Source organism: Rhinolophus ferrumequinum, chromosome 23 (genome assembly GCF_004115265.2).
Source record: "Rhinolophus ferrumequinum isolate MPI-CBG mRhiFer1 chromosome 23, mRhiFer1_v1.p, whole genome shotgun sequence".
Classification (NCBI taxonomy): domain Eukaryota; kingdom Metazoa; phylum Chordata; class Mammalia; order Chiroptera; family Rhinolophidae; genus Rhinolophus; species Rhinolophus ferrumequinum.
The window spans coordinates 22,835,197-22,849,265 of record NC_046306.1 but is presented as its reverse complement, the minus strand read 5'-3'; the positions used below and the strand labels follow the sequence as shown (position 1 = coordinate 22,849,265).

At 47.3% G+C, this 14,069-nt stretch overlaps 1 protein-coding gene and 1 non-coding gene across 2 annotated transcripts; both read left to right on the top strand.

The window, feature by feature from the left end:
* Positions 1-1,396: 1,396 nt before the first annotated feature.
* TRNAT-CGU (transfer RNA threonine (anticodon CGU)) lies at positions 1,397-1,470 on the top strand. Its single transcript has one exon. It is a non-coding gene; the product is annotated as a tRNA-Thr (tRNA).
* Positions 1,471-6,360: 4,890 nt separating this feature from the next.
* Positions 6,361-7,394, top strand: ID1 (inhibitor of DNA binding 1). Its single transcript, XM_033095569.1, has 2 exons — positions 6,361-7,018; positions 7,253-7,394. Exons 1-2 carry the CDS (start codon positions 6,596-6,598, stop codon positions 7,292-7,294), a joined length of 465 nt encoding a protein of 154 aa, XP_032951460.1. The 5' UTR covers positions 6,361-6,595; the 3' UTR covers positions 7,295-7,394.
* The last annotated feature ends 6,675 nt before the right edge of the window (positions 7,395-14,069 follow it).

Here is a 14,069-nt window from a genome sequence, read left to right as displayed (position 1 = left end):
TGTGAAATGGTGCGTTATAATAGTACAGCTGTCATCAGCATCAAAGAGCAGCTGTGAAAATCAGATGGTGCCAGGTGCGCGTAAAGAGCCTCTCAAGAAGGATGAACCCTGGAGTTTCATTTAATGAGTCCTCCAAGCTTCCTGGCCACCAAAAGAGGGGCCTATTTCCCTGAGATGACTTGGTAGGTAGGACTAGGAGGATAAAAGGCTCACTCAATTCACACTACCAAAGAGAGGGCCAGCAAAATGCCCACTTGGCAATAAGATAAACAGGCCTTAATAATGTAAGAGATAAAAACCAATTTTCTGGAATGAAATGAAGCTAATTTTTCCCCACAGGCCTAGGATGTGCATGTGTACAGGGGGAGAGGCTGTCATTGTTTCACTTGGGAAGTTTGAGGGGAGCGCAGTGAAGGGCATGTTTCAGGGAATCTGAAAGCTAGTCTCACATGGCTCACTAAAACCCCCCAGAAGTAAAACTGCAACCAAATGGGTCCTGGCCTGAAACTGAACAGACACTATTCCTATCTACTGTTTACTGATCACTTACTATGTGCCAAGACCATGGCAGGGGCTTTGGGACCCTAATCTCAATGATTCCTCACGGTAACCTAAGGAGGTAGGAGTTTCATTTTGTCAGTGAGGAAGAAGAGGCCCAGAGAGGTGAAGCGTCTTGCTCCAGGTCATACAATATAACAAAGATTTGAATCTGACCTGTTGGGCCCCAAGCCCCAGCCCTTTTAACTATTCTGCAGCCAACTGTTTCTCCTCAAAGTGTCAAAGCTTTATGTTTGTTCAGAGGCATGCTCCTCACATGTCTTCATTCAGGCCATTTCCCCTTGTGCCTTTCCCACATGGAATGGCCAGAGAAGAAGTCACCTTCTCTAGGAAGCCCCTCTGATTTCCTCCAAGGCAGAAACTCATCCTTTTTTTGTGTTGCTAAGTTACTTAGCAGGAAATTTTCATAATATAGTCTTAATGTAGTTAGCATAGGACCTGGCGGGAGGTGGATGTACACAAATGTTAATTGGGGGTCCTAATTATCCTTTAACTTTCTCTCCTATTTGTCTGCTTGTCTGCAAAGTGTCTTTGACATTCCACCGCATGCCAACAAGCAGGCCAGAAGGAGGTATACTAAACATTTCAGGTTGGCTTTTTATTACACAAAGTAGCACACAAATACACTTCTGTTTAAAAATATATTCAAGAAATACCTATGTGAAATGGATCAGAGACCTAAATGTAAAACCTAAAACTACAACTTCTGGAAAATATAGGAGAAAATCTTTGTGATCTTGGGTTAGGCAGGGATTTCTTAGATATGACAAGAAAAGCATGAGCCATAAAATTAAAAACTGATAATTGGACTTCATCAAAATTTAATACTTCTGGGGGCGGCTGGTTGGCTCAGTTGGTTAGAGCACAGTGCTCGTAACACCCAGGTCGCTGGTTCGATTCCGACATGGGCCAGTGAGCTGCACCCTCCACAACTAGACTGAAAACAACAACTTAACTTGGAGCTCATGGGTCCTGCCAAAACACACTGTTCCCCAATATTCTACAATAAAAAAATTAAAAAAAAAGTGATTGCGGTTAAAAAAAAAAGTGATTGCAGTTTAAAAATAAAAGATATTTAAAACTTCTGCTCTTTGAAAGACACCAGTAAGAGGATGAAAAGACAAGAAACACACTGGAGAAAATATTTGTAAATCATGTATCTGATAAAGGATTGGTTTTCAAAATATAAAAAGAACTCTTAAAACTCAGTAACAAGAAAACAAGCGACCAAGTTAAAAGAAATGGACAAAAGAGAAAAGGGTAGCAGGAGGGATCCTTGTGATGGAGCTCTTCTGTGCCTCCACTATGACAGTGGTCACAGGCATCTATTGAACTGAATACACACACAGATGGGTGCACGCCAATCAGGTGAGATCTGAATTTCACATGAAATCTTGTTGTTACCTTGTACTGTAGTTGTGCAAGATGCTACCATTAGGGAAACTGGGTAAAGGATATAAGGGGTTTCTCTCTATCATTATTATTATGTTTTTAAACTTTTAACTTTATTTCAAGTGTGTTTTTCCAGGACCCATCAGCTCCAAGTCAAGTAGTTGTTTCAATCTAGTTGTAGAGGGTACAGCTCACAGTGGCCTATGTGGGGATCGAACCAGCAACCTTGTTGTTAAGAGCACCGCGCTCTGACCAACTGAGCTAACCCGCCGCCCCCTCTCTATTATTTCTTTCTTTTTTTTTTTTAATTTATTGGGGTGACAATTGTTAGTAAAATTACATAGATTTCAGGTGTGCAATTCTGTATCACATCATCCATAAATCACACTGTGTGTTCACCACCCAGATCTATTATTTCTTATGGCTGCATTTGAATGTACAAGTATCTAAAATTAATTTTTTTTAATGAGCAAAAGAAGTGAATGACACTTCATGAAAGATGAGTGGCATATAAGCACATGAAAAAATGCTCAACATCTTTAGTCATTCAGAAAATACAAATTAAAACCACAGCAAGACACCACAACAAATCTATTAGAATGATTGAGAAAGTCTGACCACATCAACTGTTAGAGAAGATGTGAGGACCTGGATTCTCCACACTGCAGATGAGAATGCGAAAGGGTACACCTCCTTGGGAAAACGCTGAGCAGTTTCTTACAAAGTTAAATACATACCTACTAGGTGACCCAGTCATTTCACTACGAAGTATTTGTCTAAGAGAAATGAAAGCATAGATTCATATAAACACTAGCATACAAGTATTTGTAGCAGTTTCCTTTGTACTAACCAAAAACTATAAGTAACCTAAATGTCTATCAACAGGTAAATGGATAAACAAATTGTGTTATATCCATACGCTACTGCTACTCAGCAATAAAAAGGAATGAATATGGATGGATCTCAAAATAATTATGCTGAGTTAAAGAAACGAGTCTGAAAAAGCTACAATAAAGAGTATATACTTATAGATGATGTAATACACAATTGTACACCTGAAATCTATGTAATTTTACTAACAATTGTCACCCCAATAAAAAAAAAGAGTATATACTGATCACTGCACTGTACACCTGAAGCTGAAGCTGAACAATAATGAATGTCAACTACAAGTTTATATATACATATATATGTATATATATATATATATATATGTATATATATATATATATATATGTATATACTTACAAGAAGCAGAGTACAGCATTAGGAATAGAGACAGTGGAAATGTAATGGCTGTGTGCGACGTCAGAGGGGTAGTGGATGGGGGGAGGGGGGTTGACACAGTGTGAGGGATATAAATGATAAACATGTAAGTATTACTTTGTTTTGTGCACCTGAAACTAATAAAAAAAATCAAAATAATAAAAGAGTATATGCTATATATACATTACATATGGATATACTCTGCATGTATATACATATATATGCACAGTATATACTGTACTTCATTTCTATAAAAATTCTAGAAAATGCAAACTAATCTATAGAGAAAACAGATTAGTAGTTTCTTGGGTGGGAAAGTAGAGAGGGAGAGATTACAAGGGGCAGAAGAAAAATTTTAGGGGTGATGAAGCATATGTTCATTTTCTTGATTGTGGTGATGGTTCATGGGTATATCAAAACTTAACAAGTTGTATACTTTAAATATACACAGTTTGTGTATGTCAATTATACTTTAATAATACTGTTTAAGACCAAAACAAAAGTTAAATACCTATGAGAAGATAAAAGTGAAATTCCCTTTCCACATTGCTCTTCTTCCCTTCTCACTCCTTTTTACAGTGGTAACATTAGTAATTTCATGTTTATACTTTTTTCTTCTAATGTTTTTATTGAGGTGCAATTTAAATACAGTGAAATGCAATGTGCCTTGACTAATTCATACATTGTGTAATCCACACCTCATTTTGATATGGATCATTTCTGTCACTTCAGAAAGTTCCTTCACACCCTTTCCCTGGCAACTTCCATTCTCCACTCCCAGAGGCAACCAGCATTCTGATTTCTTTCACCATACATTAGTTGTGCCTGTTCTAGAACTTCATGTAAGAGAAATCATGCAGTATTGTGTTTGAAATTTTTTCTGCAGCATAATTTCCTCTCTCATTTTAAATTCATTTCCAGATACATGTATACTTGGGAGGAGTATGTTTGCTTTTTTACATACAAGAGGTCCTAATTTAACCTCCAGTCTAACTCTTGCTTTCTCTACCAAAGGTAGAAAAAACCTAGATATCTCTCAAGAGCTATCCTTCCTCTGCTGTAGGGCCACTCCACAGCACTGATGTTCTATTCATCATTTATATAACGCCACTGTTGATGGATATTTAGGTTATTTCAACTTCCCCTCTTGCAAACAGCACCTCAGTGGACATCCTTGAGCAGACACCTTTGTGCCCCCTGTGTGTAGGTGTCTCTGAAGTTGATTCCAGCAAGTAGCATTGCAGGTTCAAGTAATAAACACTAGATAATGGATTAATATTCTAAGTTCATCTGTTTGGTCATTGTCCTTCCAATTCTTTAGCAATTCTTCTGCACAGAAACATGTTCTCTTCAATTATTAGAGGATTGCTAAACAAGCCTAGGGAGTTTGGAGATCTTGCATGATGGGGAGACCAGCTAATTAATTGATGATGTCTCTCTCCTTTGAAACCGGTCTCCCTGGTCAGTTTTCCTGGTTTCCTCATGTGGAGGTCCGTGGCCGATTTATTGTCCTTTCCTCCAAACTTCTGTAGGAAAAGGAAACCTGATGATACCCAGTGAATTAACTGCTAAGGGGAGGAAAGTCCATAATATCACCCTCCCCTGTCTGGGATTAGAATTTTAGCCCTGCTAACACTGTGTGTCCTTGAGTAGCTATTCTAAGCCTCAGTTTCCCTGCCTCTGGCCAATCTAGGGTTCTGGAAGCAGACTGCCTGCCCTGGCAGGAAAGGATTGCTTTACAATGAAGTGCGCTTTTATAATAATGCAGCCATTACAACAGCTGTGGCTCCTGGGAGGCTTTTTGAGTCTCAGTTTCCTCCATTGTATAAAGAAACCAAACAGCTCCTCTCTTGAGTTGTGGCAAGGATTACAGAAGATGATAAAGGCAAACTCTTCACACAATGCCTGCCTGCCACGAAGTAAGAACGCAATAAATTGTCACCTGTGTGATTATTATCGAAATACTTGGCAGATGTTAGGACTCAGGGGCCTGAGACTCAACTAAATTCACCTAGCAGTAAAGTTGGAATCGGAACTCGGGCGTTTTTCCCCAGGCTGGATGGAGGGGGAGTTGAAGGTGGGGAGAAACCTCCCAAGCGGCCCAAGCTGTGGGCCTGGTGGGGAGATTCCAGGTGTGGGGCGGGGAGGTAAGGTTACCCTTGTCCGGCGACCGCGCCCTCTAGGAGCGCATTCCCAGGCCTCTCGCACGAGGTCCACAGGTGACTGGCTTGGGGCTGGGGGAGCGCAGAGTCCCGTTTGCCGTCTCCATGGCGACCGCCCGCGCGGCGCCAGCCTGACAGCCCGTCCCGGTTTTATGAATGGGTGACGTCACGGGCCTGGCGTCTAACGGTCTGAGCCGCTTGTTCAGACGCTGACACAGACCAGCCCGGGAAGCGAGGGGGGCGGGGGAAGAGCCTCGAGCTCCGCAGCTGCCGCGCCGTGGGAGGGAGACCCTGCTCCGAGGTCTTTGGGGCGTGGGGGTGGGGTGGGGTGGGCGGGAGGAACAGCCAAAAAAGGGAGAAAATATTTTAAATCACTAGTTCATGCAGCTTTGGGGATTTTTTTTTGCAGGGGCTGCAAATTCAGGGTAGAATTAGGAGATGCATCCCCACTCTGGGAGCCTTCTATCTGGTTCAAGTCCCAGAAGCTCAGCCCCCAATCCTAGAGGAAGACTTTCCGAGGCTAATTGCTCCCACCGAAAGGGCCTGGGTAAGTCCCCCAGGAACATTAACCAGCAACATTCTCTGGGAATTGGGAAAAAGAGAACAGCCCCGGGGAATGGAGTGTAAAGGAGATCCCGTTTTAAATTTCGGCCCAAATATTCGCGAGATCGTGGTCCCAGAGGTCATTTTCCAATAGGGTCCAAAAGCCGGGGCTCTAGTAGTGAGCTCTCTGGGCGACTCAGAGCTAGTCCCTTCTCCATCAGGGCCTCAATGTCTCTCATCCGGGCTGGAGAAGCGAGAAAATGACCCCAGGAAAACTGATTCTTGAAGTTTTTTCGTTATCGGCAATATCAGTTTTGCCTCCTCCCGGAGGAGTCCAAGACAGCCCTCGCCTCCACTAGCCACCCTGCCCTGTACCCTCCCACTCTTTTGGTTCCTGAGACTCTGGTCCCTTTTCCACGCCCTCCAGGGTGCGCTATCAGAGCAGGAGGCGGGGCCCAGAAGCTCTCGAGGCCACGCCTCTACATCTCCCATTGGATGCTTTTGAACGCCTGAGCCCGCCCCTCGGGGTGGAGCCGCAGAGCCTTTATAAATAGTGGGCTGTGGGGCTTCGCTCGCGCATTCTACAACCGACTCTACAGCGTTAAAAGCCCTTCCCGCGGGTCCTTCCCTCGCTTTCTCCGTTTCGTCTCCTCTCCTACACCAACGCCATAATCATGAAGGTTGCCAGTGGCAGCGGCGCGGCAGCCGCGGGTCCCAGCTGCGCACTAAAAGCCGGCAAGACGCCCGGCGGCGCTGGCGAGGTAGTGCGCTGTCTGTCCGAGCAGAGCGTGGCCATCTCTCGCTGCGCCGGCGGCCCCGGGGCGCGCCTGCCCGCCCTGCTCGATGAGCAGCAGGTCAACGTGCTGCTCTACGACATGAACGGCTGCTACTCACGCCTCAAAGAGCTGGTGCCCACCCTGCCCCAGAACCGCAAGGTGAGCAGGGTGGAGATCCTCCAGCACGTCATCGACTATATCTGGGACCTGGAGTTGGAGCTGAACTCGGAATCTCAAGTCGGGGCCCCAGGGGGCCGGGGGCTCCCCGCCCGAGCTCCTCTCAGCACCCTCAACGGCGAGATCAGCGCCCTGGCGGCCGAGGTGAGGTCCGAAATGGAGCACGATATCATTTTCCTTCTACAGATGGGGAAACTGAGGTTCACAGAGGAGGGGGTCTTGGCCCTACGTCCACCCCAAACCTTCGGGCACCGGGCTATGTAAGGGTGCCCAGGGAGATCGATAAAAGCGCTCCCTCGTGTCTTCTGGGGAAGGGGGCGCTTGCAGCCTTGTCTCCTCCAAACCTCCCGTCTCACCTATTCTCTCTTCCTTTCACAGGCGGCATGTGTTCCAGCGGACGATCGCATCTTGTGTCGCTGAAGCGCGGTCCTCCGGCATCGGCGGACCCCAGCCCTTCGGGGCGGAGGAATTAGTGCTCTCTGGTCCTCCCAAGCGCTTCATTGCAGCTGGGGAGAAACAAAACCGAGATCGGCGGCCATTGGGCGCTTGCTAGAGCCAGCCCAGAGCTGGGGGACTGACGAGGGCAGGCCGACCCTCCCTCCACACCTATCAGCCACCAGAGACTTGGGGGGAGTTCCCCCCGTGTGTTTCTATTTTTTGAAAAGCAGACATTTTAAAAAATGGTCACATTTGGTGCTTCTCAGATTTCTGAGGAAATTAATTGCTTTGTATTGTATATTACAATGATCACCGACTGAGAATATTGTTTTACAATAGTTCTGTGGGTTTTTTTTCTGTTGTTATTAAACAAATACTTTAGATGGTGGTCACGTTGCAGTGTTCTTGGATTGAGGGGAGGGGCCTGGGCTGGGGGGATGACCCCTGACCCTTTTTGCAGCTGGTGCTTGGGGGAGGAGGACTGGAAGGCCACATCTGGACTGTCACTTTTACCGGCCTGAAGTGAGTGTTTCCGGTGTCTTTAAAGTCTATTCTTATCCCCTATCCATGGCTATTTTCCTGCTCCCTAGTGTCATAAAATTAAATCCTTTGGGGTTTCTCAAAGTGGTCATTGGGCCATCTGGGTCACCTGGGGAGGTTGTTAAAATGCAGATCAACCTGCCAAGATCCCCTCTGGGTTGGAGTATTCAACAAGCCATTTAAGTTGGAGAACCAGGTCACTGGACCACCTGCACCTTTGCCAAGATGGGGGAAGTGAGATCCAGAGGAAAGGGACTTGCCCAGAGCCTCAGCTTATCTAAGACAGGACTTCATTGCCCCATTCCCCAGTAGGAGGTGCCTCCCCCAATGGGCAGCCTAACCCTGGGTTCCAGCAGTCTGCCCTGGAGCTCCAGGCTTGTCCAAGTGGGTGAGCAACTTGGCAGGACTAGCCTGGGCACAGCTGCAGGGCCACCTGCTCTGGGTTCGGACTCAGCCCCCTCACCCTGGCCTGGCTATGCCAGAAGCTCATAGAAACCTCCTCTCTCTCCCCCAGGGCTCCTGTGTGGGTTCTGAGGAGTGGGCAGGTCAGTCCCCTGCTCCTGAGCAGGAAAAGGGTGTCATCGGTAAGGGCCTATCTGCCTGGACACGTGCATGAGTTTGTACTCATGGGGGAGTGCATATGAGTGGGCCTGTGTGTGGGACATGAACTGCTGTTCCCCCCCTCCCCTCCCCTGTCGGGCTGGGTCCTCTGGTGTACAGGCATGGGGGTGTAGTCAGAGGGCAAATGTGAGCATGTGTTCTGCAGATAAGTACAACCTCCAGTTGTTTGGGCTTGTGTGTTGTGCCTAAATGCATTGTGGGCATCTCTGCATGGATTTGGCGTGATGGATGGGTTTGCTTGTCTAGGGGCTGCAGAACCACACTGGGCTCCTAAGTGTGTAATTGTTCTGTAGATTGGCTGGCATTCCTGGGTCTTGGCTGGTCAGGGGTGGCGGTGGGGGCAGTTGTATCCAGGCAAACCCTTCCTTGAAAGTTCAAGTGCCTCCTTTCCTGGGAATTGTTAGCCCTCAGGACACCAACCCTCAAGTTTCCCGGCCAGGTCGAATCCCATGTATTACACAGGGAAAAACCAAAGTCCCCGAAAGGGCAAAGCACTTGTCCCAGAGAGGATAAGAACTTAATATTATTTTGTCAATAAATAGAATAAAATAAAGAGCACCTAGCACCATGAGCCTGACTGTACGTTCAACCCTTTACATAAAGGATTTCCTGGATCCCTGAGTGGGGTGCTAAAGTCAGGATTCTGATCCTAGGTTTACAACAAATAGAGGCTCAGAAGGGATGAACAAAAAAATGTTTTGAATTCAAGATTATCGTCTATTGAGCATTAACATTAAGGTAGATAACATTCCTTGTCTAATCATGTTGTACACCTGAAACTAATAAATATTGTATGTCAACTATAATTGAAAAATAAATTAAAAAAAAAACACCAGGTACCACCCTCTCCAAGAACATTACGAACTTTATCAAAGAACGTAATATTTGGAGGTAAATTAAGTCCTTTGCTACTCTCCATGGACTCCCCTCCCCACTGCTGTTTTATAGCATTAACCTCGTAGAATTGTAGAGAATAAATGAAGTAGAGCACTTAGCCTGTAGTGTTTGCTAGTTATAAATTATTAATTGTCGCCTGTGTGTCCTTGGAGTGTCCTCAGAGGCACACGTGTGCACCCTATCCCTCCCGTGTGTGGGCCCCCGCCTGCAAGCCCACCCACGGGAGCGGGGGCGTGTCCCCGCGTACACTCCTGCACGGTAGGGCGGTTTTCCAGGGGAGGACGAGGCTGTGGCGGGACCTGGCCCCCAGCCCCAACCGTTCAGGCACACTCTGGCTTCCACGTTTCCCTCTTTTCCCCTTTGGCCCGGGCCCAGCCCATCTGGAGGCCGGCTCCGCGGCGGCCTGGGAGCGTTTCCATCAGCTGGGCCCGAGGAATGCGGAGCTATTTAACCTGAGCATCCCCAGGTGTACGGAGGCGCCTGGCTGTCTGGGGCCCGCCGCCTTTGGCACGGCCGCGCTAGACAAACAGCGCGCCGCCCCCGCCCTGCCCCTCCGCCCGCAGCTGCAGCCGGGCCTGGGAACGGGCGGGCGCCGTCGGCTTGCATAAGAGGCTCCCGGCCTCGCAGGGGAAGGGAGGGAGGGAGGGGGACAGAGGCCGGGGAGTGAGTGAGTGAGTGTGTGTGTGTGTTTGTGTGTGTGTGTGTGTAGTGTGTGCGCAGTGTGTGCGCGTGTAGCACGCAAAACCCTGCTCCTTTCAGCCCCTGCTTGGGAAATTATTAACTCCTTAACCCCTCCTGGATGGGGCGAGGCAGGAGGCGGGCAGTAGCTTTCAAAGAAACACCAGGACAAAGTTTCTTTGAACATTGGACCCTGCCTCTCCAGGACTGTGGGCCCAAAACCTAAAGTATTTTTTACTTTTTATTTAACAAACACAGAGTGTTTATCATGTGCCAGGTACTAAATACTAAGTTCTTTTAAATTTTTATTTACTCCTTCTCACAGCTGTATGGGCGCAATGCTATCATATGCTCATTTTAATAACCACAGTAACAACAGCAACAACAATAGGCTAACATTTTCGTAGGGAGGCTAGTGGACCATCACCTCTGAATCAGCCCTGATGCTCATCACTGCACCTGTCTGAGCCTCTGTTTTCTCGTCTGGAAAATGGGCTCCAGAACCTTGGCCTCCAGGATCAATTGAACCAATGCACGTAAAAAGCTTAGCACTGGACTGGCTTGTAGTGGACACTTAGTATATGTTGGTGTGAAATGTTTTGAGCCCTTCCTAAGGAGGTTGTCTCATCAGCCTTGTGTGGGCCCATTGCAATTCCTACTTTTCAGATGAGAAAAGGGAGGCAGCAGAGAGGTGAGGTGACCCACCCAAGGCCACACTGTGACATTGACTTAGAGGACGGAACAGAAATCAGGCTGGTCTAAACCAGGCTTATGAGGGGTCTCGTGTTCCCTCAGGACTTCCAATTTAGCCTTTTTCATCTATTTGCAATTGAAATCATACCTAATCGTAATATATTTTTGTTTCAAAAGCATAAACTTGGAAACTGCAAGACACATGATGCATATCACAAGCATTGCAACCCACATTTTGTTTTGGCATTTCTTAATTTAAAAAACCTAACGAGAGCCTTGAAGGATGGAAATGGCCCAGGCTCTTGATCGCTAAAAAGTCCTGGGTCAGGTCCTGTGTGACCTGGTTCTGAGAGGACGGGTCATACAGCTGGGCACAGGTCTTGAACCAGGTAGGGACCAACCAAACTGTGGACATGTCTGCTTCTGTCCTGAAGGCGGAGGGATCACCAGGCCTTGATTCAGAGATGTACACTGCTCCTCCCACCCCATAGGGGACAAGGGTGCTTCACACATACTAACCTTACACCTACTCTGAGTCACCTCTAAGTTGGTTTAATGTGGGGGTACTCCAGGGGTCCCCCACATTTTGCCTCCTGAGACTAAGGTTCAGCAATAGAACCTTTCTGCATGCCAGCTACTCTTGTTGAGTTACTCCAGAAACTGCCTGCTAGAGAGGGCTCCCTGCTGCCCAGCCTCAAACACAGCAAGGCTTTCCAGTGACAGGCAGGCCTGGGATCCCAGTCTGGCTGCCAGCGGGAAAGGAGGTGAGTCACGGCCCGGCCAGGCTTCGGTGGCTGCTTTCCGGGAAAGGGAAGGGAAGGGAAGAGAGGAAATCAGACGGCCTGGAGGCGCTGAAGGGGCAGGGGCGCCCTTATCTTCTCAGGACGCCCTAGCTGCAGCTTCCTGCCCCAACTCTTGCAAAATCTTTTTCCCAGCGCTGCCCCTAAGAGGGGCGCCCCAGCCTGTACAGCGTTGCATCAGGGCCTTGTGCAAGGGGTGGCTGGGAGGGAGGGCGGTAGCTGGGGCCAAGAGAGAGCAAGGGAAGGCAGACTTGGGTTCTAGGCCCTGTGCCACGTCAGATTGGGTACTTGCTGCATCCTCAGCTTTTAAATGAGTGTTATGGTCACTGTTTTGAAGTTTCAGTGACATCATTCCTATCCCATCCACTCCTCAAATCCCAGGTCAGGGCATTGTCATGTCTACTTGGAAAATTGTGCCAGCCCACTGGTTCATTCAGAAAATAATTATACAGCTTCCTCTATGTGCTAGGAACCAATGAGGCTGCAGGAGCTAACAATTCAGATAAAAGTCTTGCCCTCTTGGAACTTACATTCTAACAGAAGACAGACAGTAAGTACATACGTGTATGTATGATCAGAGGTGGATTTACTTTGAAATTACTGAAGCTTAAACTTCAAGTCTCCTCATCTGGAAAGAACCCTAGCAATGTGTTCATGGTTTTTTGGTGTGTGTCCTTTGAAAATTTGCAAAATGCTGTGCCAAGATTGCAAAAACTTAGGCTCCAAAAACTTAGATTCTCCCCTTTACATGGGAGGGAGAGGGGGAGGCGGAGGCGTGCAACAGGATCCAACTTGAAGGCAAGGCTGCAGGAGGCGCAGCAGAATCATGTTTACGGTGTTGTTCGTTTCTTCGGCTTGAGAGCCCGGATCCTGAGCGGTAGTGAAAGCTGGGAGGACCAGGGCGCCGCTGAGCTCACTAGCGCACCAGTAAACGGGCGCCAAGCCCGCTCTGGCCTTCCTCGGTCCACTGGCGCCCCTTCCCGGGGACAGCCGGAAGTGCACCAGCACAGGCAAGAAATGAGGCCTGGTTCCTGCGGGCAGCGAAAGCTGGTGCTTTGGCGGCCTCCAGCCGAACTTCTGGGAACTGCATCCAGAGCTGTGAGTATTGGAAGAGTATTTCTGTGTCTAGTATGTGAATATGTGTCTGTGTAAACCGTACGTAGTAGCAGGCGACAAAATCAGAAATCTCCACCCTCCGCCTTGCTCTGATCAGCGCCTTAGCTACTCTTCCACCACTCTTTCATTCTCTTTCTTCTTCCTTGCTCTGTGACAGCCCCCTCTGAGAAATCATTACCTCCCCCAGAAAAGGAGGAGATCTTGGGCAAATTCTTGACATTTTTTATAAATTGTGAGATGTATTATAAATACAAAAAAGTAGATATTACTAATATATACAGTTTAAAGATAATAATAAAGTGAAAACTTAAGCACCAGCCATCCTGCTTAAGAAATAAAATATTAGTTCTTTTAAAGCCCCTGTGTGCCCCTCTAGATAAAATGAAGGCTAAACTGGAATAAGCCTATATATTCTATCTCTCCCATTGGTTACAAATAAAAACTCTGATTAAATACAAAAGGCAACTACTTACGGAGGAGCTTTGTAAATAATAGCGAAGAGATTGGGATGAAAAGTCAAAACTTGAGGAACAGCCACTATGGCAGTGGGGAGTTTCCTGGTTAAATTGTCTTCTTGTATCTTGCTTTGACCTATGGTGCCTGTGGGGACAGAGCCCCAAAAAGCAGTTTCCAGGCTCTCGGCCTCACATAGAAAGGTGCTGGCTCAGGTAGTAAATGGCCATCGACTGTGATCAAATGGCCAGCAGCTGTGGCTAGTTGGCCGTCAGCTGTAACCAGAGCCATTAGCCATGAATATAACTGCCGTGGCTACACTAGCAGAAAAAAGGGGGAGCTAGCAAGAAGATGGTGGCTGAGCCTGCAAGCGGCGCAGTGAGGGTTGAGAAATGTGTTGCTCCTGGTTCCTGTTTCTCCAACCCAGCTGCCAGTGAGAGTATAGTGGTATGACTCCCCTACCTATGGCTCCGTGGGTGTTCCTTTTTGGCCTCACCATGTCCTGTGTTCTTGTGTGGGGAGCGGGAGCAGAGACCCCGCCTGACACCCCGCACGACAGTGCCCAAATCAGGAAACTGTGCAGTTGACATGGCAGCAAAAACTCCAATAGAAAAGTCTAACATGGGGTGGCTGGTTTGCTCAGTGGTTAGAGTGCAGTGCTCTTAACACCCAGGTCGCCAGTTGGATTCCCACATGGGCCAGTGAGCTGCGCCCTCCACAACTAGATTGAAAAAAACAAATAAATAAATAAAAACAATGACTTGACTTGGAGCTCATGGGTCCTGGAAAAATACACTGTTCCCCAGTATTCCCCAATAAAAATTAAAAAAGAAAAGTCTAACATTCTGATCAGAAAACCAGGAAAAAGGACCCCCATGAGCTGGAGAGTGTGAGAAGAATTCTTGTTATTATTTTTATTTAACTTTTGTTCTCACCTGGTCCTGCCCCATGGCACCCTG

Coding starts and splice junctions, on each gene's coding strand:
- ID1 (XM_033095569.1), top strand. CDS start 6,596: ATGAAGGTTGCCAGTGGCAGCGGCGCGGCAGCCGCGGGTCCCAGCTGC. Junction 7,019..7,252: donor TCAGCGCCCTGGCGGCCGAG/GTGAGGTCCGAA, acceptor TTCCTTTCACAG/GCGGCATGTGTTCCAGCGGA.